At 45.7% G+C, this 26,210-nt stretch overlaps 1 protein-coding gene across 3 annotated transcripts in view; it reads right to left on the minus strand.

The window, feature by feature from the left end:
• ERN1 (endoplasmic reticulum to nucleus signaling 1) overlaps positions 1-26,210 on the minus strand; it is an 82,364-nt gene that overhangs the window by 40,036 nt on the left and 16,118 nt on the right. For 2 of the 3 annotated variants that reach the window (XM_042967345.1, XM_007088275.3), the window contains 2 exons: positions 15,980-16,164; positions 15,737-15,857 (listed from right to left, as the gene is read on the minus strand). In XM_042967345.1, coding sequence (XP_042823279.1) covers positions 15,737-15,857; positions 15,980-16,027 — 169 coding nt within the window. In that variant the 5' untranslated portion in view covers positions 16,028-16,164. Of the gene's footprint in view, positions 1-15,736; positions 15,858-15,979; positions 16,165-26,210 lie in introns of those variants that run through there. The other variant, XM_042967344.1, reaches the window with a different exon arrangement.

Consider the following 26,210-nt stretch of genomic DNA (forward strand, 5'->3'; position numbering starts at 1 on the left):
GTTTGTTTGTTTGTTTTTAACATTTATTTATTTTTGAGACAGAGAGAGACAGAGCATGAACGGGGGAGGGGCAGAGAGAGAGGGAGACACAGAATCGGAAGCAGGCTCCAGGCTCTGAGCCGTCAGCCCAGAGCCCGACGCGGGGCTCGAACTCACGGACCGCGAGATCGTGACCTGAGCTGAAGTCGGACGCTTAACCGACTGAGCCACCCAGGCGCCCCATTTGTTTGTTTGTTTCTTGAAGAATCGCTTGAATCTGAGATTTGCTTTAAAATACTACAGAAAAAAAAAAAAAAACCCACATGGGGAGTGGGGAGGGCAGATACAACAAAAACTGGCCGCCTGCTGGTAACTGTTACAGACGAATGAGGGACTGGTGGGGAGTCGCTTGGCTATTCCTTCTACCGACGCTCGAAATTTCCCGTAACGTGAAAGGTTAAAGATAAAAATATTTGGAAAGCCAGAAAAATAAAAGCAAGCGGCGTCATCTGAAAATGTGCAACGAAAGCCCAACGTGAAAAAGTGGTTGTTTTTGTTTAATAACGAGAATGTGTATCAGGCAAGATTCTTGCTTTAAAAAAAAAAAAAAAGTAAACAAACAATTCAGCCATGTGAACAGAAACCTGGCCTAACTATAAGGCTATAAACAAACACTGCTCCAGAATAAACTGCTCTATCTATATGGAGACTGATAAGGATAAAAGCCATCTCATAAAGCTGTTTAACTTTCAGAAGGAAAAAAAAGCAGGGGGTGGGGGTGGGAGAGGAGGTTACTTCACAAGCACGAAAACAGGTGTTACTCAAGGTAAAGGCAAGGATCTCAGAGGAGGAACTGACTTGGGCAGGAAGAAACCTCCTCACTGCTCCCCAGGGAACAAACGCTGGACGGGACCCGATTTCCTAGTGGCTCCAGCTCGAGCCCGAAACGGCCCAGTCTTCACACCCAGAGAAACGTGGGTGAGGTTATGTGACAACTCATTGCTACTGCTGTGCTAATTGAATCCTCCTTTTTAACCCGGGACAGAAATGGCTCAAAACAGATGTTTACACCCTTCCTTTTGCCCAAGTTCCTAAGGACATTTTTATTTCCAAAAGATGTGGAATTTCGTCGTTCCACGAATACCTCTTTCACCTTCGTTCTCCATTCCGTCCTGTCTGGGACCTCATGCCCTCTCCCTCGGGACTGGGCCACACGTGGACTCGACTCTGCTCCCCTCCTGAGCTACGGGCCTTCGTGGCTCCATCCAGCACCACCAACGGCCCCACCCACCCTTTCTGCCGCTTCTCGACCATTTGGGCAATCCCACGTGCCCACTGCCCCGGACCACGCAGCCGGAGGCAGCCCCTCCACGGCCACTTCCCACTCTGTGGCTCGCCCCGCCCCTCGGGTATCCCGCCCTTCAGCCTCTGTGGCCCTGCACAGCCTGATTTCTGGCCCCCCCCTCTTGGCGCCCTCTTTCTCTACTCCCAACAGGGAGGAACATTTCCGGGTGCTCCCCTGAGTTCTCTCAGAGAACACACCCATCTCCGTAACTTCAGCCTACATGGGGAGAGTCCAGGGCCCCCATTTCCTGAGCTCTTCTTTCTGGATCAACTGGACACTTCCACTATTTCCTACCAGAACTCAGCTACCACCTGCCCAAAGTCATGCCCTCCGTCTTTTACCTCAGGTCAACTTCTACTCTTGATTACCCTATTTTGTTAACGGCCCACTATTCTCTTGGAAGGCAGACAGGCTCCAATGACTCTGCTGACACTCATTTCTCCCCAGTACATCTCATCGGTCGCCAAACTTGAGGGTCTATTTCTACAATAATCATCACTTTGTTTCCTACACCCAATATCCCTCCAACATCATCAAAGCCCCTTCCCTTTCAAGGAGTCTCGTCTATGTGGCCTTTGGATCCAGACGAGTCTATGCTTAAATCCTAGCTCTGCCAGTTACCAGCCGAGTGACCTCAGCAAAATTATCTAATCTCTCTGGGCCTGAATTTCTTCATCAATAAAGGAAAAACCCCAGAGAGATAATAATACCAACCTCATGAGGCATCTCTAGGTGGATTAAATAGGATTAAATGTTTGTCAAGACTTTAAGTCTGTGCCTTGACACAGAGAACAGTGATCCTTTTAAGGACAGAAGTCAGAGTACTCTCTACTCAAAACCTTTGGTGGTCCCCATCTCACTCAAAAAGTCAATGGCCACACGGTGGCCTGCAAATCCTACACAATTCCACTCTCCCACCCTCTAACGCTCTCCCACTATTTCCTCCTTGCTTATTCCAGCCGAGCTGGCCTCCCTGTATTCCTCAAATACCGTCTAGCCTGTCCCTGCCTCAGGGCCTTTGCATTTGCTGCCCCCTCTGCCCACGTCTTTGATTAAATATCACCATCTCAGAGAGGTCTTCCATGACCACCTCTTACCGCCCCCCCCCCCCCAAGGATTCCCTACCCCTCTTCCCTACTTGATTTTTCTCCACAACACTTACCACCTCTGAAGTACAGTACATTACTTACTCTGTCTGACTCTGGGGAGCCTGGGTGCCTCAGTTGGTTAAGTGTCCAACTCTTGATTTCCGCTCAGGTCATGATCTCACGGGCTCCGTGTTGGGTTCTGCGCTGACGGTGCAGAGGCTGCCTGGGATTCTCTCTCTCCCTCTCCCCACCTCTCACCTGCTTATGCTCACTTTCTCTCTCAAAGTAAATAAATAAACTTAACAAATAAATAAATACCTGACTCTAGCTACTATTAGCTACATAAGGGCTGGGATTTATCTTTTGTTGTCTGCCATATTCTGAACACCTAAAACAGTGCCTGGCACAGAGGGGTGCTCAATATATTGACTGAACGGAGCAATCACTACATGTTAGTTTATTTCCTACTTCTATTCGTGCCCAGCCTGGACATCCATTACCAATTACTTTTTTTTTTTTTTTTTTAACGTTTATTTTTGAGAGAGAGACAGACAGACAGAGTGCGAGCAGGGGAGGGGCAGAGAGAGAGAGAGGAAGACACAGGATCTGAAGACGACTCCAGGCTCTGAGCTGTCAGCACAGAGCCCGACGCGGGGCTCAAACTCACGGACCGCGAAATCTTGACCTGAGCCGAAGTCAGAAGCTTAACCCCAGGTGCCCCCATCATTAATTACTTTTAATAATCCAGCAGATATGCTCTACCATCCGTCACCCCAAAATCTACTGTGCAATCTCCTTTCCTCCACTCAGGCTCTGAGTTGTGCTGAAGAAAACACTACAGTCACTCTTGGAAAAACCATTCTACATCTATGGCCCACTGGGCCCCATGCTGTAGGAGATACACTTGTCTATTTCCTGGTTGGCCTCTTTCAAACTTGGCACTCCTTGCCTCAAGGCCTACTTCCCGCCACACCCGATTCTGCCTTCTGTGGCAGAGGAGGAATAAGAGGGGACAGAGTGAGCTCTCCCCAAATTCCTACCTTTCTCCTCAAGTTTGCCCAATCCCACCCTTCACTTCCCCATACAGGGACAATGCGTCCACCTCCATATTCATAGATACTGCCCAGCCCCCCAGGTGGTACCATGTCTCCAAGGACCCACGGGTCCTCCTCTGCCTGGCTAACTCCCTCCCCTCAGCCCACAAACACACTAAACCTCTGGGCTCCCCTTCTCTTTGGCACACGCTCTCCTTTCTCTCCTAAGGCAGCCACTTTAAGTGTACGATTCAACGAGTCTTGAGAAACATACACATCCACGTAACCACCCTTACACCCTAGAACATTCCCATCACTCCAAAGCATCTTCTCACGCACCAACTCTCACCCCCACATAACCACTTACAGGTTCGTTGTGTTTGTTCTAAAATTGCACAAACCCAGTTCATACGTTAGGTTCTCTTGGGTGTCTGGCTTCCTTCTTTGCATCATGTTTTTGAGATTCATCTACATCGTCACATGTATCATGGTCTGTCCTTTTATATTGCTAAACAGTGTTCCACTGTGTGGATATGCTATAATTTATCTGCTGAGGGACACTTTCCAGTTTGGGGCTGGAAAATGAGACTAAAGCAGCTGTGAACATTTATGGTACAAGTTTTTGCTGGGACCTACGTTTTCATTTCTGTTGGGAAAATACCTGGAACGTGGAGCCATATTGTTTACATGGGACTCGACAAGGAGCTGCCACACGGCGCTTCAAAATGGTCGTGCTAGGGGCGCCTGGGTGGCTCAGTCGGTTGAGCGTCCGACTTCAGCTCAGGTCACGATCTCGCGGTCCGTGAGTTCGAGCCCCGCATCAGGCTCTGGGCTGATGGCTCAGAGCCTGGAGCCTGCTTCCGATTCTGTGTCTCCCTCTCTCTCTGCCCCTCCCCCGTTCATGCTCTGTCTCTCTCTGTCTCAAAAATAAATAAATGTTAAAACAAAACAAAACAAAACAAAACAAAACAAAACAAAACAAAATGGTCGTGCTATTTTAGGTGCCCACCAGCAGAGGATAAGTTTCCCTATGGTTTTTTAAATGTCGGTTCCTGGGTCCTTCCCCCAGGAAGCTGATTCTGTGGGTAAGGCCAGGGAATTTGAGTTCTTAACTAGGAAACCATTATCCTGGATCTTATTTCACCTTCTCGCCTTCTGTGTCTTTCTCATCTCACGGCTCTCTGGCCCCTACCCTCGGAGTAAGACCAGAACTGCCACTGTCCAGTTCCAGTAACCAAATCTAACACTTGAAAATCCTTATTATTAGGTTTCCACATGGCATCTGACGAAGTCTTCCCGTGGAATCCATGACTCCGCCCCACTTCGAGCTGCTTACAGTGTATCTCAACCCTGAGGTCACACCCCTCCGAAACCTGATCCTCCTTTACATTCCCAGATTGGCTGGCCAGCCCCACTCCTGCCCTGTCACACAATCCGGAAACACAGAGCTGTCCTCGACTCTCCCCTTAATTCTAACCCGCTCCCATTCAACTAGATGCTGAGTCATGTAAGATTCGACCCAGCACACATTTCTCAAGACCTACGTCCTCCTTTACCACTGCCAAAACTAGGCAGCCATCATCTCACTGGGTCTACCTAGCAGTCTCCTAACCAGCTTCCTGTCTCAGATCTTGGCATCTTGGGCTTTTGGACATGCATTCTACCTACTGTCTGCAAGGGCCTGACACAGGCAAATCTGTTCACGTCTTTCCTCCACATAAACCCCTACAATGGTTCCTTCCTCCCTCTGCCTACAGAATACCTTCCATCTCTGTGGCTCAAGTCAGAGGTTCCCAAACTTTCTTGGTTCACAACACCCTTCGTGTGTCAGTAAATTCTTCATAGGGCCTTGGGCAAAAAAGAAATGCCTAACAGTTCCGTTTATTAAGCAGTTAGTTCCAAATGGCCTAAGTATGTAGGGACTAGCAACTTCAAAGCCACTTGAAACAAAGGAATACATGTAAATGGAAAGAAAACTATTTCATTCTTAACCATAACTACTTACTAATGGGATGTGTCCCTGCTGGGTGCCACACATATTCCAAACCTTATAATCGGATTAGACACTGCCACCCTCATTACCATTCCGCATTGCTTTTCATGTGGTGTTTGAATTTTATTACAGCAACCACCAAAAATTCAGCCTTGCAAAGATACGTCGTTGAAAGGAAAGCAGCACAAGCTGATGTTGAAACCCCAAACTATCTCGAACAGGGTGTCTGACATTTGTTTGTTGAGTACTGCTATGCTTCTCTCAAAACTTGAAAACAAGTTGCAGTGCCTCTGTGAGTTTACCGCGGCCCCCAGGGCCCCTCGGGATGGTTTGGGAGTCACAGGCCTATGCGCTCAAGGCTGTGCAAAACGCAGGCCCGATTCTTCTCCATGACTCTCTTTCAATCCAGTCTCTTCCCAGAACACCCCTGCGCTTTCATGCTGGTCTCTGTGCTCATCACTGCCTGTTCCTCTTTAGCTATCTAAATCTGCTTGTTCATCAGGGCCAGTTCAAATGCCCTCCTCCTCCAGGAAATCAGACAGTGACCACCCACCGCACTGGGTATGTTCTTAGGATGCATTGATCACGCTTCTCCAGGGCTGGTGTGTTGGTGCAGGTGGCCTTTCAAATATCTGGGGGCTGAAGTTTAAGCATGTTGAAGGACAGGGACCATCTACATCACGTACATAAAAAGTGAAATATACACAGAAAAGTACATAAAGCTTATGTACGGTTTAATGAGTAATCAGAGAGTGAACTCTGGGGTAGCTGCCGTCCAGGTCTCTGCTCCTCTCATATTTAGTAGACAATACTCTCTGCAGAATGAAAGGAAATCCGTGATTTAACATATTCAGTCCTGTATGTCATAGTGTCATTCCGACAAGTTTTTTCTAACGAAAAGGACTTTTCCACAGAGAAACCTATGTGATAAAAGCTAAAGAGAGCTGCCAGGCACAGTTTGGTGTGTTCACTCACATTTAAAAATTGTTTAAATGTATGGGGGGGGGAATGATATGGTATTTGCTTCAGAATAATGAAGGAGATGAGGAAGGGGACTGCCTGCCACATGTTGATCACTACTGAACCTGGGTGCTGGTTGCATGAGGGTTTCACGATACTGTTCTACACTCTTGCATGTGTTGGAAGTTTTTCTAAAATGATAAATTTTTTAAAAAGAGAGAAGCCAAGAAAAAGAAGTCATTCAAGCAAGGAAAGCCTTTCCAATATGTTCAGAAGAAAGGCCTGTTTCTCCTGCATTCACTTGAATTATAAACCTTCACTTTTTTTTTTTTTTTTTTTTTTTTTTTAGTAATCTCTACACCCAACGTGGGGCTCAAACTCATGAACCTGAGACCAAGAGTCACATGCTCTACTGACCGAGTCAGCCAGGCACCCTAAACCTTCACTTTCTGAAGTGAAGTCCGATCCTACAATGTCACAGGGTTTGAAGGGACTGGAGGGAAACCCACTCAGAGAGCAAGAAAGATCTTGTCAGCACTGCCACAGGCCTCCCTAACGTGCTTAGCAAAACTGGTGAGGATGTGGGAAGACAGGGGGGTGAGAAGTCAGCAAAACAGAAAAATGTCTCTGACGAAGTCAACCAAAATTTAAGTAGGTCTTTCAAAACAGAGCCCACATTTAATGGCCTCTCCATGGAGGTAGCTCTGGGCAGACTTTCTTCCACGTGGGAGGGAGTAGATTCCTTTGATTACAGAAGCCACAAGAACAGGTTGCCCATCTGACTGGAGCTCAAGGAACCTTACAAGATCATTCTCTTCTCTTCCTCAGATAAGCGCTGATATTTCTGGAACACACTGCTTCTCTGGCGGAATCTAGACGAGCACTGGCTTTTCTGCCCTGCCCCACCTCACTCTCCTTTCCAAACACAACCACCTGGCTGACCCCTACACACCCCTTGCATTTAAAACCCGCTTCCTCTCTGAGTAGAGGACTTCTCTAGGTACATCTCAGATGTCACAAAATATTTGAAATTCTCCATACCAGCCCCTTCTAAGTACACCTCTAGCAATGATTTGAACACTTCTGGGCTGGCCCTTCTGAAAGGTATTTATGGACCAAAGAAACCCAGGAACGAAGCCTCCTCATATACCAAATATTCAAGAGCCTTGTCCTTCCCTCTCTCCCATTCTCTCTGAGGAAGAGTATGACAACCCCACTCTTAGTAATTATCTGTTGAGATTTACCACACACGTCTCAAGAGCAAAGACAGAGCGTCTGCTATTAGCTTGATTCTCTGCTCCACGCTGTGTGGGATAAAGAAAGGAGTCGGTACAGCCGATGTGCACGAACGGTATCTGATGAACTGCCGAAGCATGTGGCACACACCACAGGACTTCCCAGGCGAGGGAAGTCGCTGAGGGCTTGTGTACTCGGGGAAGAAAGACTTCGTAACGAAGGCTGGCTCAGAGGGTGGCGAGGACCCGACAGCATGAGTGAAGAAGCATCACCCTATCTGTGGCAACGAGGACACAGCCTTGGCGAATACGAAGTGTTCCTTCTGAGAAGCAGTGACACTAAGGCTGGACAGGAGGCAGCGAGGCCATGGAGGAGAATGCTGTGACAACACTGACATGGTGGGTGCTAACCAGGGGCCGACTGGAGGCTTCCGAGCAAAAGAGAGACGGGATCGGAGTCCTCCGAAGGCAGGTCAGATGGGCAGGCATCAGGGCACAAAGTGAACAAGACAGGGAAGGAGTCAAAAAGCGCAGTGAGGGAGGCGACGGCGGCCTGCACCGGTGCTGGGGAGGGGGAGGAAGGGCGGCAGGAGGAGGGGGAACGTATCAAGAGAACTTAGTTCTGATGAAAAAAACGCAGGGGACAAAAAGGACCTCAGGAGGACATGGGGATTTTAATCCTAGAAGACAGTGAAGCTAGACTGGCTGGTCTGAATGCAACGAACCACTGGCATCTCCTCAAGAAAATGCTTACGGTTCTAATACTCTTTTCTTACAGAAATCATTCGTAAAACAAGGCCGTCCACCCCCCCTGAACTCAAAAGGTAAGCTTCCCCAAATATGTTCCACGCACTCAAGTGAATCTGTTAGGGAATGCTTCTCCCCAGCGGCAGCTCACTTCCTCCCCCAAAGGAAAGGTGCTTCTGCAATCTGAACCTCAAGTTCCCGTTGAAGTTGCGAGGTCCAACGTGTAAGGTAGCAAGTCTCCAACGTTTCTCAAAGTTCAGCTTTGATAAGGAGAGCATTTTAAAGCGGACATCTCACCAAAAGCTAACCCTCGAATTCCAGGTCTCACCTGAACTGGGACAGGACGTAACAAGTCTTCTCTGCGAGTCACCAGATGTCACGCTCAACAGAGAGCATCATGGGGACGTGCCAAAGAACCTGAAAAAGCTCCCACTCCAGAGGCAGTCGGATTCTACCATGTTCTTACTCACCTTCACCCTGACAGAAGTCACTCAGACCTAAACACACACACTATAATCACCAGTGAAAGAATTAAACGGGGGAGGGCAAGACAATTCAATGCTATGGCCTGAGCCCAAACGCCTCTCAAGACGTCAGAGCTTCACAGAATCCGTTCGTGAGTAACCAGAGTGCCATCAAACCTTGTACGGTCAGGCCAAGATGAAAAGACAGGTAACGAAGTTACAGCCAAAAAAGGATTTTATTCACGTGCTTCAACATTCACAGCTGGATCTCGACACAGACCTAGTAAGAGTGCAAAGAATACCCACTGGAGTGGAAATCTATGCCACTAAGCGTAGTGACAGCTGTTTGAGAGACCTCCTCATGAGAGACGTGTCACTCTGAGGTAAAGCCCAAGCTTGAGGGAGGACGCCAGAGGGGGTACAGAGGAGACTGAGCACGAGCTGGTTCTCACAGAAGCTAAATGAGGAGGACATGAGGGTTTGTACCTCTCATTGTCTCTAAGTTTGCGTATGTTTAGAATCTTCCATGATAAAAAGGAAAACACGACAAAGAAAACACATTTTCAAGATATTCAAAACAGGCCCCTCTCATATCCTCTCTCACAACTTAATTTTCAGTCCTCCCAAACAATGGAAAGCAAATAAACACTTTTCTTGTGCTTAAGCAATGAGGTAGAAAGGGAGTAATGCATATCTTAAGCCTAGAAAATTCAGTAAGAGAAGACAGATTAGAACCATGAACGAAATACCGCCCCTTCTCACACTTCCCTGCTCATGTTTCCGTCACACCTCTGAAGGCAGATCTCTCTTTCAGAGGAACATGCTCGCTGCCGGAGGGACAGGAGAGAAAAACCGACAGCAAAAAGTCACAAAGAGCCATACGAAATTCCAGATCAGAAACTGGAACTGGAACCTGCCGTGACAGTGGTCCAGGTGACAGATAATGCATCCCAAGGGGGCAGAGTCCAGGCTCATCTGTTTCTCAGGGTTCCCCAAAGACATCTAGTCAGAGGGTTCTGGGACCCGAGTCAGCATCAGGTGCCTGAGACATCTACTGAGCATCCCTGGCTGTCTACGGAGCCCAACCTCAAGAAATTAGAATTCAGGGGCGCCTGGGTGGCTCAGTCGGTTAAGCGTCTGACTTCAGCTCAGGTCATGATCTCTGTGAGTTCAAGCCCCACATCACGCTCTGTGCTGACAGATCACAGCCTGGAGCCTGCTACAGATTCTGTGTCTCCCTCTCTCTCTCTCTGCCCCTACCCTGCTTGTGCTCTGTCTCTCAAAAAAAAATAAACGTTAAAAAAAATTTTTTTTTCTATAGAAAATAATAAAGAAATTAGAATTCAGTGGGAAGACAAATGTAAACAAAGTTTCACAACACAAGCACAAAGTGCCCCGAATCCAGATGAGGAAAGGAGCTCACCCTGCTTGAGGGGTCAAGAAGGTGACCGGTGAAGGGGATCTTAACAGATCTATAAGGAGCCTGTCCAACGCTGCAGGCTGCCGGTGGGGAGGGCACATGAGCGAAGGCCCCATGTTGCTGAGGCCTAGAGATGGGGTGAGGGCCAGATGGTGAAGGACCTCGCATGCATGCGAAGGGGCTTAGACTTCACTCTGTGGACTGGGGCCTTCTCTGTGGCGAGGGACCAGTTACTGAAAATTCTAACCCAGCACGGATGACTCTTAGGATCCCTTCTGTACTTCTCGTGGACAGGTAACACAGGTGGGCAGACCACACTTAGGGCACTGCCTTAGACAGCACCAAGGCTATCTCGCCAGAGGTGCAGCCTGGTCCGTGGTCTCATTAGAGGGCAGGTCTGACAGCAGTGTGATGGGTGAAGGACAACAGAGATGGCAGGCAGCCAGGAAGCTGTTCTCTTGACCTAGGAAATGAGTCTGGCTGAGATACTGGCTAGAAGGACTGGGTAGCTCAGTCGGTTGAGCGTCCAGCTCCTGGTTTAGGCTCATGTCATGATCTCACAGTTCATGAGTTCGAGCCCCGCGTCGGGCTCTGTGCTGACGGTGCGGCGCCTGTTTGGAATTCTCGCTTTCGTCCTCCTCTCTGCCCATCCCCCACTCTCTCTCTCAAAACAAATAAATAAAAACTGAAAAGAAAAAAAAAAAAAGGAGCCACATTGAAGAGACACTACTTCAGTCTACATGACAGAACTCAGTGATCAAGTAGCAGAGCATCACCGTACTCTCCAGACTGGGGGGGCTGTGGCTGTCGGCACCAGAAGGAACTACGGGAAGAGGCACACGTAAGAAAGGTGAACTCAGGCGGGAAGATTTTCTTCAATTTCACGTAACTTTATTCTTGTATTCTATTCTATCTAGTTTATTCTTTATTATTCTTCCAAATAATCCTAGTTAGCTCGTTAACTTTAGTCAAATGGTATCTCAAAGTGAATGCAAGAAGCCTTAAACCAGCCCAGGCAATACCAAAAGAAAGTCCTTTCAACCCCACCAAGCCAAAGCAAGCTTTAGAAAACCAATCTAACGCCAAACAGGGCAGCAGTGTTTTCTGTTTGCATCTGGGCTGAAAGTGCAGAAAAGAAACACACACTCAACTATCTCCCACTGGTGAAATTTCAGACAAAGCCAGACAGTGTTGTTGCTACAGTCACAAAATCACAGCCTAGAAAGATTGCACCTCGCGTGGTGTCAGAACTCGTTAGTTTCTGAAAGCAAATAAAACTCGTTTTCTGTACTAGGTGCAGTTCGCTGCTGTGGTGTAAGAAATGTTCATTTCTGGGAACGGCAACACATGTTTGGGTGAGGAACAAAAGCACCTGCCAAAACCACTCTGTGGAAAGAAAAAAGAAAACAAAACTCTCACAGTCTGTTGGCCCTTGAAACAAGTAAACAGTCAGGAAACCATGAAATGGAGTAACAGGTAGATACTGTGCATAGCCCCGGCTTGATGAGTTAAAGGGGTCTGTTTGCATCTGCAAGTTTCTTCCATTTGCTTCTGATCCCCCACTGCCTCTCAGGCCCAGGCCCACGGCCTCCCTTGCCTGGACTGGTGCGGCAGCCTCCGCCTGGTCTCCAGCTTCCTCCTGGCCTCATCAGTTCAGTCTCAACATGGCACCTGCTAACCCTGTAAAGTGGAGGCCAGGTGTCTTAGCCAGCTCAGGCTGCCTTAACAAAATCCCACAGTCTACGTGGCTTAAACAACAGACATTTACCTCTCACTGTTCTGGAGGCTACAAGCCCAAGATCAGGCTGTCCGCATGGCTGGGTTCTGGTGAGAGCCCTGTTTCTGGCTTGCTGACGGCAGCCTTCTCACTGTGTTGTCATATGGTGGGAGAGAGCAAAGGCTCTGGGCTTTTCCTCTTCCCAAAAGGGCCGCTAATCCCATCATGGGGGTCCCTCCCTCATGACCTCATCTCAGCTAAATCCCACAGGCTCCACCTCCAACTACCACCACATTGTTGGGGAGGGCTTCAACGTGAATTCTGGAAGGACACAAACATCAGTCTGCAATACCAGGGCAAGTCGCTCCCCTGCTCAGATGTCTCCAGTGGTGGCTTCAAAAAGGCCAACAGCCTCACACCAGCCACCAGGCCCTACACCTCTACGGGGAGGCTATACCTCTATGGGGAGGGCACAGCTTGCCAGGCAGCACTCAGGAAATCTGTGAGGGGCATTTCTTGGCGGTCACAGAGACTGGTGGGAGCTGTGGGGGGGCGGGCACTGCACAGCCAAAGATCACGTCAAATCTGTACACCGTCAGACACTCCCACAGGCCAAAAACCTTTGATAACTCCCTGGAGCCTACAACCTCACTTATGTAAAAGCACAAAAGTACTTTTTGCATAATTTTATACAAGTAATCTTTCCAGACTTTAACTACTGTATAAAGCAGGCAAGGTCGCACTTCTGACGTGTGGAGCGTTACCAAGAATTGCTCGCCATCTTGGAGATGCGGGCACCGCTAAATGTCCTGGTGTTTTTATCAGTCTGCATTGGCGGGCACCACATTCACTCACGGCGGAGTGTCACCGTGTAGGAGGGTATTTACATGTTAAATTACATATAGGTGAGTAAGAATTACTTTTCTATTAGTCCATTGTTAGATTACCAGCTGCACAATACATGTATTTCTTTCTGAAATTGTGTGTCTGTGTGTGTGTGTGTGGGGGGGGGGGGGGTTTGGTTACTGTCTATAGATTTCACTCCAGAACAGTAGGGGGGCATTTCTGTAATAAATATTGTATGGAGAGAGCATGGCATCCCCGCAGGACTGGCGCTCTCATCTCCTACTCCTCTTCCTCTCCTTTACTCCCTGCCCCCCCTGCAGCCACTCTCATACTCCAAGTCCTCCACCACGGAGGACTCTCCCCCCTCGCCCCTACTATGCCTTCTGCCTAAAGGCTCCCCTGCCTCCTTGAGTTCTTGCTCAAATGGCACCTTCTCTGTGGGGCCTTCACTGTTGAAAGTTGCAGCCCCCACCCCCACCTCCACCCCTGGCCCTCTCTATTCCACTCCCCTGCTTTATTTTTCTTCAATAAAGTCATAGCTTTTATCACCACTACGTAATTTATTTCCTTGTTTCCTGCCAGAATGAAAGCTCTAGGGGGGAGAGGATTTTGTCTGTTTCTTTCATTTGCTGTACCCACAGGGCCTGGAACAGTATCTGGATACCATCATAGGCGATTTACAGATTAATGGTTTAGAAATATCAATTTTGAAATCTTTAGTCATAATTGCAAGATCAAAACTAAGTCAAAAACTCAGGGTCTCTATGCATTATCACCCTTAACCTTTGTGTAGAAATACATAGATATACTATAATATACACAGTGTTTACATCTATTGTAGAAATATAGATAGTGATTGGTATCCAGGGCTGAATTTAACTTTAAAAAGCCAATCTAGGGGCGCCTGGGTGGCTCAGTCGGTTAAGCATCTGACTTCAGCTCAGGTTATGATCTCGCAGTCCGTGAGTTCAAGCCCCATGTCGGTCTCTGTGCTGACAACTCAAAGCCTGGAGCCTGTTTCAGATTCTGTGTCTCCCTCTCTCTCTGACCCTCCCCCATTCATGCTCTGTCTCTCTCTGTCTCAAAAATAAATAAACGTCAAAAAAAAATAATAAAATAAATAAATAAAAAGCCAGTCTATTCTCAGAAAAACAGTGAGACTTAGAACATAATGAATATCACTTGAAATTATCAGACCTTACTGAGATTTCTCAAATTCTCCCTTTAAGTGTCTCTTAACACCTCCCTGTTCTGCCTCCCTAATCTGTTCCTGGATTCCACTGATTTGTATTTCTGTCCCGCCTCTCATCCTTCCCACCTCTTCCCATCCCCCTGCTCCCCTTTTCAGGTCTGCCCCACAGCTCTGGCCTGTCACTGGCCCACACTCCCACACTGCACTGCAGGATTAGTGTTGAGTCACTCACTCTCAGTCATATTAATGGTCCCAGCTTCCTGTTCGTCCGGGTACAAAAGCCAGGATGCTACCGTAGGGCTCAACATGCCCTCTGCTTCTTTCCCTCCACCTCTACTCCCTAAGCTCCTCCCAAACAGGACCTAGACCTGCTGCCTCCTTTGCAGGCCTCACTCCCGACAGAAATTCACAAGGCTCAGCTCACCACAGCTTCAGAAATCTTTCCTGCTCTCAGCTGGCCAAGCTCAGAGCAGTTCCTACCACCTCCCAGAGGCCCTTAGAAAACCGTGGCCCAGCCCTAACATTCAATGGTAAAAAGTGTTTCTCTCAAACCTTTTGTTGAGGATTTATTGATTTCACCTTTGGACAAAATCAGACACTGTGAAATTTAAAGGACTCTACTTTTGTTTTAGAAACATTAGAAGGCTTAAACATGAAGGAGAGACGGTACAGATAACATTCCGGGAGGCTGTAATACAATGCTGAAAGCCTACAGTCTTCTTGTGGCCACTCACTCCTGAGAAAGCTGGTCCTTCCGGCTGCCTGAGGTTCTTGCTGATCCAAGCAGGGACCCACTCAGACAGGTGAGGCAGGGTGGTCTGTGATGCCCCAGCTGCTGCCATCTATGGACCGTAACCAGGTTTGCTGTTGGCTTGATAAAATGATGTGTCACCTTACAATATATGCCAATATTTTTCCATTCAAAACACTGTTTTGAGAACATTTTATTAGCGAAGGAAACACACTTGCTGTGCTCATGTAAATAATGAGTCACAGATCAGTGACGAAAGAGAGTATGCTGGTCAGACTCTAATCTAGGGCCAAATCAGAATTATTACTGGACTCTGAAAGCCCCAAATCCTTGGATTTGCATAGCTTTATCCAGGACGATTGCTTTGTAAATCAAATACAATTTCCCAGCTGTAGGACTCTACCGTGCTAACTATCACCAGCAAGACAAGATCATAAAACGGAGGCAGAGTAGATTAAATGAGAAACAAGTTCAGCGTTTCACTTCCCTCAACGTAAAGACCCAATAAAGCGGCTACTTGGATGAATGTCAAACTTTACAGCCCTCAAGTAGTTCAGCCTCTGTAAAAACAAATGAGTAATTTGAGGTTACAGAAGATAGTTCTTATAATTATGATTACAAGATTCTAATCATTAGCTAGAACTTAAAAAAAAATTTAATGCAGCATGTCTTTGTAAAAGACCTACCAGCCAGAACTATTAATAGAAAAGCCTAGAGCCATTTAAACATGAAATCTGGACAGAAGAAAAAAAAAAAAAGATAAAGCTTCCTCTTCAACTGATGCACCTTGTGAATAATCACAATTCAAGCTGTAAACATACCCTCTGAGTATAATTCCCTCTCTTCTCCTTGCCTCCATTATCCTTTTTAATTTTATTAAAATGTATAACTGTTTTTCTGGAATATGTTTCCTGGGAAGTAGCTGAGCAAATGCCCAGGTCAATCAAGGACCATATCCAAATTACCTTCTTTTAAAGTCCATTTGATTGAGCCCGTCCTCTTACTGACAGCATGCAAGCTTCCATCCAGGGTTGACACAAACAACAAGGTTTCGGGAAGTGTCACTGTGCTGGGACTTCCAAAAATCTGCAATGAGATGTTCATGTTCAATAGTAATCTTCATCTTGGGCACGTACAACCACAGACAGACTCCCCACCCCACCGCCGCCCCACCCCACTCCAAAAGTTATCCTTCTAAAATCTGCCACCTCACAGATGAAGACGCTGAGGTTAGAGAGCCCGCATCCAAGGCACATGTCTAGACAACAGTTGAGTCAGGACTAGATCCTAGTTGCTTTATTCTCCCTAAGCAGCAATCCTTCCCGCAGACAGACAGGCTTATCACCTGACACAACAATGACAGGGATTCTGAAATAATCCACGGGCAGCTCCACTGAAACAGAGGAAGAAAGTATGCTCAGCTTTCTAACAGACTTCCTTCTCTTGGTTATATTGCACCTTCTAAAACTTGGTCATCCTGCAAGACTCACTGGGAAAGAAGAACGCCAGCATACCCACACTTGCCCACGTGCACTTACGGAATTTTAAAAAGGCAAAGAGCTAGGAAAAAGTGTTTAAAGCAAAATAGGAAAAGCAGCTCTCATTACATAAAAAGTTCATACAATGGGGCGCCTGCTGGTTCAATCAGTCAAGTGTCTGCATGATCTCATGGTTTTTGAGTTCGAGCCCCGTATCATCCTGTCAGCACAGAGCCTGCTTTGGATTCTCTCTCTCTCTCCCTCTCCCTCCTTGGCTTATGCACTCTCAAAATAAGTTAAAAAAAAAAAAAAGAGAAAAAGAAAAGTTCATAGAACAATAAAACACCAAGATTTCAAAAGAGACAGGTTATAAAAGAAAATATATGAAAAATATAACGCAAATTGTTCTTCACTTATAGTCAAAATGTAATTTACATAAAATTTTTTATGCTTAATGTGTTAAAACACACACACACACACACACACACACACACACACACACACACTTTACAGAAAGTAGCCAAAGGTGGTGAAATTCACTTTCTCATCCATTGTTGGTGCCAATAAAAATTATAAGTCAGTGCAATCTTTCCGGAAAGTATAAAAATGCTCAGATTTTTGATCCTATAATTCCCATTCTGTATCCTAAAGAAATAGTTCCAGAAATAGAAAAAGGTGTGTGCACAATGATGCTTATCATATCCCATTTCCCATTTACGAACACAGAAACTAGAAAGATCTGGATTTCCAATAACATCTAAATGACTGAAATAAACTATAAACACCCAATGGAATATTATGTAATCATTAAAATAGCACTTGGGTAAAGTTACAGCAACATAGAAAAATGCTTCTATACATTTTCACATGAAAAATACAGAATCCAAATTTTAATGTACACCGTGGTGATAATTATACTGGACAAATTTTCTTTGTCTGCCTATCCTCCAGTTTTGCTAAGAACTGTACCCTCATCTGCAGTTGCCATGGGAACAGCTGTGTGTGGGGGCTCATGCATGTGCACAGGCAATACATCCATGTGCAGGTGATAGCTGGTAAGGTTTCCTGAGACAACACCCTTTTGAGGTGTTCAATTCCAGCTTGCTTTTTTAAATGTTTGTTTACCTTGAGAGAGAGCATTTGTGCAAGTGGACGAGGGGCAGAGAGAGCAAGGGAGAGAAAGAATCCCGAGCAGAGCCTGATGCGGGGCTCGATCCCACAAACTGTAAGATCATGACCTGAGCTGAAAGCAAGAGTGGGACACTCAACCAATGGAACCACCCAGGCGCCCCCAGCAATGCCAACCCTGTAATAAGACTTTCTCTTTGTCACCATACTGTCCCATAAGCTACCTGGTTCCTGTGGGTCTTAAATTAAAACTAGGCCAACGCAACTTGCTTATGCTGTGAGAGTTTGGATTTTGGCACAAAAATTTTTAAATATAGGAGTATGGCTGGCCTGTAGCATTAAACAGGAAAGACGGGGGCTTTATGTGTGCAAGGCAGCCTAACCCTAAAATAATACCTGCCTACTCTCGGTAAGAACCAGGATGGCACCCAGCTAATACCTTAATAAGGAAAGCCCGATGGCTCTTTCCAAAGCAGCCTGAGATGGCAGGACAGACACCCCAGTCCCTGCATTCCTGTGGAGACCCACTGGCAGAGGGGGCGAAGCAGCTGCCAGAGCCTGACTCATCTCCGCTCTTGTCTGGTTCCGGCCTAGAGGTGAAGAAGTTCCACCCTTTACCTTGCCCAGAGCCCCTGGGGCCCACTCACCTGGAATGGAAGAAACAAGAGCAAGCTTTATCACTGCCTGCGGAGTCTATTCTCAGTGTAAAGCCCCAAATCAGAGGAAGACTTTTAACTCTATCTTGGGAACTAGGAAATTAGTCTGGGTACGACCTGGCTAGGAAAACAGAAGCCTCAAGGTGGTGCCTGCCGTAGCTGGGAATCCAGAGGTCGTGCATACCAAGTGTTTTAGGGATAGGATTATTTTGGCCTGCAGATTAAAGACCGCTGTTGAAACTCATCTGAACTTGTTCACACCTGAATTGGAGAAACGGACATTGCCCGGAGCACATGGGCCTGCAGAACAGTGGCCCTGGGACAAGACTGCTAAGGCCTGTTGCTGAAGGACACTTAAGGCTATCCCCCACTGAGAAGGTGATGGGTTTGCAGCAGGACGTGGGACTGTGAGATCACATCAGCTGGGGGCAGTCTAGAGCTGGAATGAATGAAAAGGGAAGAGTGCCTGCATACCCGGGGACCGGTAGGTGGAAAGGCCTGCCGAGGCCCCTCCACCTGTCGTTTTGTACAACAGGTCTCGGGATCACACGAGAATTGTGAACTCTCTGGTCGCTCAACTGGTAAGAAATTAAAACTCGAGAGATTTCTGTGGATGTTTGCTGGATGTGAGAGAGACAAAGATTGAAACAGAGAAAGAAGCCTGAGAAGAAACAGCTGAAAGACGGACAGAGTGCCCTGGCTTCTACTGTTCCTCAGGCCAACAACTTCCTGTCATTGGGCTCAGACACACACCATCCCTTACAAGAAACTCCTCCTCTTTGCTTACATTTGTTGGAACTAGATTTCTGTCACTCGCAATCCAAAACAGTCCTAAAACACACACACACACACACACACACACACACACACACACACACACACACATGCACCATTAAAAATATATATGGAGAGAAGGGCACCTGGGTAGCTCAGTTGGTTAAACATCTGACTGGACTTCAGCTCAGGTCATGATCTCACAGTTCGTGAGATTGAGCCCCACAATGGGCTCTATACTGACATTGCAGAGCCTGCTTGGGATTCTGTCTCTCCCTCTCTCTCTCTCTCCCTCAAAATAAACATGAATACATATATATATATATATATATATATATACACACACACATATATATGTATACATATATATGCATGTTTATATTATATATATTCATGTTTATTATATTACATATATTCATGTTTATTTTGTATTTCTATGTATGTATATATATACATATATACACACACACACATATATATACACACACACACAGAAAAAAGATGAAAGAAATATTACAAAACTATGGCAACAGTTTTTTTTCCTCCTGTATTTTCTAAATTTTCTATGATATGATCATGTAATCTGCGATGAATTTTTTATAAAACGGAAAGAAGATGGACAAGTTAGCAGGTGGGACAGAAGCTCAAAGTTAGAGGAGCTTCAGCAAGCCCCTCAGCATATTAGGCAACTCAACCACCTTTGATCATTAATATCCAACAAACAGAAATAAAAGTTTAGAAACAAAGAGGTCCCTCAGTAAGACAGTGTGCATCCAGGAATAGATGAGTTTTGTCATTGCTATTAAAGCCTACAGTACAATGATAATGAACTAAATGCCCCCAAATATAGCTTATCACGGTATTAGTATTAAAAAAGGGTCAATATTTACTAAAACATATCAGTGCTGCTTCACTACTAGTGTGGAAACAAAAGCCACCTGCCTCGTCTGATCATCCTGGAAACCACAGGAAGAGCAATTGTCTATGGTTGGTTGGTGAATCGAAATAAAACACTAATCACATAACTAACACAGTCTTATGAAAATCTTAAAAATACCAGGTTTGGCTAGAAGTTGAATTTAGCAACTGAGAGTGCCAACAGTTAATCACAGTGTCCATACGGACGTCACAAACCCTGTCACAAGCTTCTCTCCTCTTTAAAGGCTCTTGACAAATTCCAATTAGAATGTCTGGGGAGACACTCTGAATGGTGTAATTCTTTCACATGGCAAATTAATATGACAAAATTTCTCGCCTTTCCCCTGGCATTTCTGAAAGCTGCCTGCCCTCAGATACAGTTGCTATCACTAACGTGAATTAAATAAGCTTCTAGATGCCTTTTGGGATACTGAGCACAGCTGAGAACCATTTGTACCTGAACATCTAAAAATGCTGCTTCACAGTAATGAACTTGCACATTACCTCACCCAGCCATTTCAGCCATTAGGGCTCTCTTCTCTCTATGATGGATGAAATGGCCATAGGTGTGTGTTATACACACTCGTTTCCGGACAGCCTGAAACTGGAAAAAAAAACCCTGATTCTGCAGAACTGCTTCGAGTTGACTCCCTGGAATCTGACTCATTTTTGCAACTAGTGGGATATGTACTCCTGGCTTGGATGATGACTTCTAGCAAGTAATCCCAGTAACACTATGGAGGGTGAAAATGCTAGTGGCAGGTAACCTACTCTAACCTAAAACTAAACACCCATTAGCCAGCTGGTCCTCATGGAAGTCTGGCCACGCACGCTCTCTCCCAGGAGGTGACCCTGAGGTAGCAATCCCAGAAACACCCAGCCTGAGGACTATGAAGGAAGCCTGGTAATTCAGGGCAGATGATGCAGGACAAACGTTGCTACTAAAACCAACTTATTTCATGTAGGTTTGTTCGGTGGTAAAACAGCCCTCACCGAAGCCCTGCTCAGTCTGGACTTCAGCAAGAATCTCCCTCCCATGAAAAGAAACGCAGGACAGGGACTGTGTCCTTGTGTTCAGTGTTCCGATGGTAAAGCAAAGTGCACCACCCACACCATTTCATAAAATGTAACACTCACTTTAGCTTTACTACAAAGACCCGGAAGCAACTACCGACAGCTTATACAGAGATGATTAAGAGGTGAGCCACCAACAATTTCACCCTAATATTCTAAAGTCAGCTAATTGTTAGTTGCTCTTGCATTAATTAACTCAGCACCTGGTATTTCAGGTAAGAAAAAAATCTTTTCTAAAATGAGTTTTGGGGGGCGCCTGGGCGGCTCAGTTAGTTAAGTGTCTGGCTTTGGCTCAGGTCATGATCTCGTGGGTTCCTAGCCCCACCTCGGGCCCTGTGCTGACAGCTGAGAGCCTGGAGTCTGCTTCGGATTCTGTGTCTCCCTCTCTCTGCCCCTCCCTGGCTCTCTCTCTCTCTCTCAAAAATAAATATTTAAAAACTTAAAAAAATAAAATGAGTTCTAGGGAGGTCTGGCTGGCTCAGTAGGTAGACTCGGTCAGTAGAGGATGCAACGCTTGACCTCAGGGTGGTGAGTTGGAGCCCCACATTGGGCGTGGACCTACTTTAAACAAACTGTTAAATGAGTTAAGTAACTTTGTTCAGAGAATGTCTTCAGTAAAGAGAATATGGACACACGAGATAGGTATGTGTTTAAGCAGCACGAAACAAATGAAACTGCCTCTCTTAAAAACCCACCTGTTTTGGAACTAGTACTTAGCACTGGTCAGGCAAGGAGGCAGCTCACAAGTACCTGGAGAGCCCAAGGCTTGGTTTCAGCTGCTATGTCTATCACGGAGGTGGCTGCTCCTTCCTACTCACCCTCTGCCCCCAGCCCCAGGAAGAACAGCAGGCAAGCATATTGTAAGCGCCTCCAAGATTGAGAACAGAGGAAAACCCAAGGCTTTTCATCAGGGTTTCCAGAAATGCTGCATCTTCCCAAGAAATACAATGCGTAAGTTTCAGACACACATTTCAAGAAATAGTCCGCACACACATTAACTGACTACCTAATAACAAGGGTCATAAATAAGTTAATAAAAATAGCACAGACTTTTCATCTTGAAGTCAGGGGGAGGAAGTGGTGCCATGCACACGTCTCACACCCAGCTCTCCAAAGTGATCTACGCTTGATAAGCGTTGTAGTGCTGGTTCTATTTACAACAATGGGGCGTCCCACCCCCACAAAAAAGGTGCACGCACACATCCAGAAGACCCCCCACCGTGAACGAGAAAGCCATACACTTCTCAGGTGGCGTGCAAATCAATCAAGTCAAACCCAACTGCACATCTCCAAAAGTTAAATTTAAATGGCAACACTGTAGCACTGGCTTAGTCTGATAAGCAGAAGCAGTAAAAATAGTTAAAATCTTTTGTGACTCTACTTCCCACCTCCACTCCAACAGACCACAGTATTCATAATAATATTCAAGTACAATAATGTGGCTAATAACAAAATGATTCTTTTTTCTTTTAGGAGTACCACACCAATTTCCAGGATATATTCAAAGGCTATTGGTTTGTTTTGTTTTTACTAATTTTTCCTCTATGTTCATTGGACTACCGTTATATTGCATAATCCAAACTTTAGTTTTATTTATTTAAAGCTACGTAAACCAGGGGCGCCGGGGTGGCTCAGTCGGTTGAGCGTCCGAGTACGGCTCAGGTCATGATCTCGCGGTCTGTGAGTTCGAGCCCCGGATCGGGCTCTGTGCCAACAGCTCAGAGCCTGGAGCCTGCTTCCGATTCTGTGTCTCCCTCTCTCTCTTCCCCTCCCCCACTCATACTCTGTCTCTCTCAAAAATAATAAACATTAAAAAAAAATTTAATGCTAAGAAAACCATTCCTCCGAACTAAAAGTACAATGCTTGTATAACTCTAGCAAGGATACTGGCATGTTTCCAATAAAATATTATTACACAGCATAGTGAGCACCTAAATTCCTGGAAAACTACAACCTGCCATCAACAACCAGTCTGCCTTATGCAGTGCAGCGGCTCCTTGCCAGGGCTCAAACCCATTGGATGGCTGGCCACAGAGGTAAAGTGAAGGTAGAGTGACTTACAAGTTCATTTTGGTTAGTTAATATGTACACATTATGGTTTTACAGGTAAGGCATAAAACAAAGTCCCCAAGTGAGGGAAGGATTACATAAGAAAGATTTCCACGTTCTTTTGTTTTACTACTTAAGGACACATGCAATCTTTAAAAAAAATTTTTTTTAATTATTTTAGAGAGAGAGAGAGTGTGCGAGCAGGGGAGAGGGGGAGTGGGACAGAGGGAGAGGGGAAGAGGGGGAGAGCGGGAGACAGGGAGAGGGGGAGAGAGAGAGAATCCCAAGCAGGCTCCAAGCTCAGCATAGAGCGAGGCAGGGCTCAATTCCAAAACCCTGGGATCACGACCTGAGCCAAAATGAAGAGTGAGATGCTCAACCTACTGAGCCACCCAGGCACCCCGGACACATGCAATCTTGAGACCAGTTAAAGCTGCGTGTCACCAAATGCAGAATAATAGATTCTGAATGGATTAGAATATGCTAAAGAATGAGAGCTTCTAACTATTAACCTTAGCAATGATGCCCAGAGGGGAGAAGGGCATTCTCTGTGGGGGATGTACAATGCCACAGGAGGGAAGACAGTGTGTGTGCATGTGTGGATGTGGTAGAGGAGGTGGTGTCTGATGGATAAGAAGGTAAAGGTGAGGGGTAACGGCAGACAGACTGGATTATTCTCCTGTTCATAGTTAGCAGAAAGCTACAGGATGGATGAGCTGAGTTTAAGAGAGATCAATAAGCCACTTCTGGCATGCCATAATAGGATACCAGCCCTACAGGGCTTTACACATGTGTGCACGTGCACACACACACACACACACACACACACACGTCAACCTGCGCAGTTAATAGGCCAATTCAGCAAGAAGTACCTTAAAATAGCATTCTGTAACATAGTCCCCAGGTAGGCACAATACTGAAGAAAAGGACATCTTGTGTCTATAATTCTATTTATAGCAATATTATCTACCTCAGACCATAAACTTCAACAAAGCCTGGCTATTTGCAATTCTGGTTGCTTTACAAAGTACTCAATGGAGTACTGGTGTTCTAATATCATTTGATCCCATTGTACAAAAATGATGGCCAAAAAAAATCATCAAGAATGACCAAAGCAGCATAGGACACAAATCAGTGCCCAGTAAATGCCTGCACACACCCATTAAAGATCTCTTGATGAGAAAAAAACAAAAACAAAACAAGAACAAACAAACAAAAACATGAGTTTAAGCCTCTCACTGATCAGGAAGGGGGGGCTAAGCCAGCAGCTCCCAAAAGCCTACCGGGTATTTTATGGTATCTTATGGAAAAGCCTGATTAGAGAGATACAATAAAGATTTTTATTCTAATCCAACTCTCCTCTCCAACTCCCATCTCATTTACATGTCTGATCCAACAGTAAAGTACCTGCTCACAAACACGGAGAGTTCTATATGGCCATCTGTACAAGGTGATAACACAAAACTCATTGTGTTTAGTCTCCTGTCTGCTGACTTGGGATAAAGATTAAGAACAGAACAAAAACATTAGTGTATTGTATTAAGAGACTTTCTTGTTTGTGTCTGTTTTCATGATCTCAGTCTACTACAAATTCATTCCAAACTCTATTATACTTTGTTCACCTGCAGGTAGGTCAGTAATAATCCATCAACCACATAGTTCCTTCTAACAGACTATTGGCTGTTATGTTTCCTGATATTAAAGTCAATAAAGGTAACCATGACATTTGCTTTGGATGGGAGTCAAATGTCTGGATGGGATGCTAAAAAGGGCAAGGTCTAACTGAACAGCCATGTGTGGTTTCCAAACTAAGCAACGGAGAGAGTTAAACTTGCATTTGTGGCAATTCTTGTGTGTGGTGTAATTAACCACCACCCAAGACAGTTACAATTCTTCAGTTTAGGCTACTCCTCTAATGGTTCTGATAAAAGGTTCCTCCTAAATCCACTTTATTCCTGAGTGTGAAGATATGTTAATTTCACAACAGGTGATTCTATTTCCCCCAAACTGGCTTTGGGGCCCCAGGCTAAGTGTCTAAGTTCAAGCAGCTGGCAGTTCTGTTTGTCTTCATGGTCCCTCTGCCATCAACTTATATTGACACCATGGGAGGAGGAAATACAATTGGGCATGAAAGGTTCTACGTGAAACCCTTTAGCACACTGTGGCCAAGGAAACAAGCCCTTATTGTTTCAGGTGGTATCAAATCCCTGAGGTCCTGAGGCATTTATGGACATGAAAACTAAAACCCAAGGTTTCACAATCATTTAGAGGCTGAGATTTAGAACGCAGGTATTGCCGCTATTCCTTCGTTGCATTCACTAAAGAGAAACAGCGCAGTTGACATCTTGTAAAATTTGAGAAACCTGGGAGGCTCACTTACCTTAATGGAGCTGCATTGTAAACAAACTCAACTAATAAAGGTCTGACTTAAACTGTAAATGCAGTAGGGGACTACCAGCCTCCAAAAAAAAAAAAAAAAAAGCCGGATTTGATCTACTTGAGTATGCATACTCATCTGCAGTTAAACATATTATGAGGAAGTCCTCCTACGAAAATTTCAACGGAAAAAAAAAAAAAGGACTCAATGAGATACCAAATTTTTCAGTCGGAACAACTGCAACTAATTTGAAACTGTCAATTGTTTCTACCGAACAATTGCAACTAATTTGAAACTGTCAATTGTTTACTCTTTATACTGGTTAGAGATTGCTTTCGCCGGGAGGGGAACGAATGGGGTCAAGTAGAAAGTGGATAAATAAATGCTCTAGTTAAATAAAAATTATCTGCAAAAAGCTGTGTTTATGACATAATTGCCACCCAAGCTTCCCAGATGTTGCCAAGTTTTATAATAGAAGTTAAACACTATGAAATGCACCTCTAGTTGAGATAGATACCTGGCCAGCCTGACTTCCCCTAGACAGAATCCCCACTGTTCCCAGCACATTTGAGGATTCTCTACTGGCCCGTGCACCACACCCCGTTCTTCTCTCCATTTAGCTGGACAGTCACTGAAACCCATATGGCTCCGCACAACACAGATCAAACAGCAGGGACCGTTTACAGCTTCCAGGATAGGCCATCTTAGAGATGAAAAAGAGAGAGGAAGTCAAGGCCCAGAGGGGTAAAGTGACTTGCCCAAGGCACCAGAGACAGTTAACCATAGACACGGGACTAGAACCAAGGCATCCGCCTCTCCGTCTGGCCCTTTGCCCACTACACCACACTATAATTTTACTACTTTAAATCACGGTTCTCCGAGAACCATAAGCTTAAATTACTTCAGGCATGGAGCTCCCCTTTGAATTTTGCTGGGGCAGATGAAGATCTGCAAGCACCCTGCTCTGATAAGGGGGCAGGAGCTT

This window comes from Panthera tigris, chromosome E1, assembly GCF_018350195.1.
Source record: "Panthera tigris isolate Pti1 chromosome E1, P.tigris_Pti1_mat1.1, whole genome shotgun sequence".
Classification (NCBI taxonomy): Eukaryota; Metazoa; Chordata; class Mammalia; order Carnivora; family Felidae; genus Panthera; species Panthera tigris.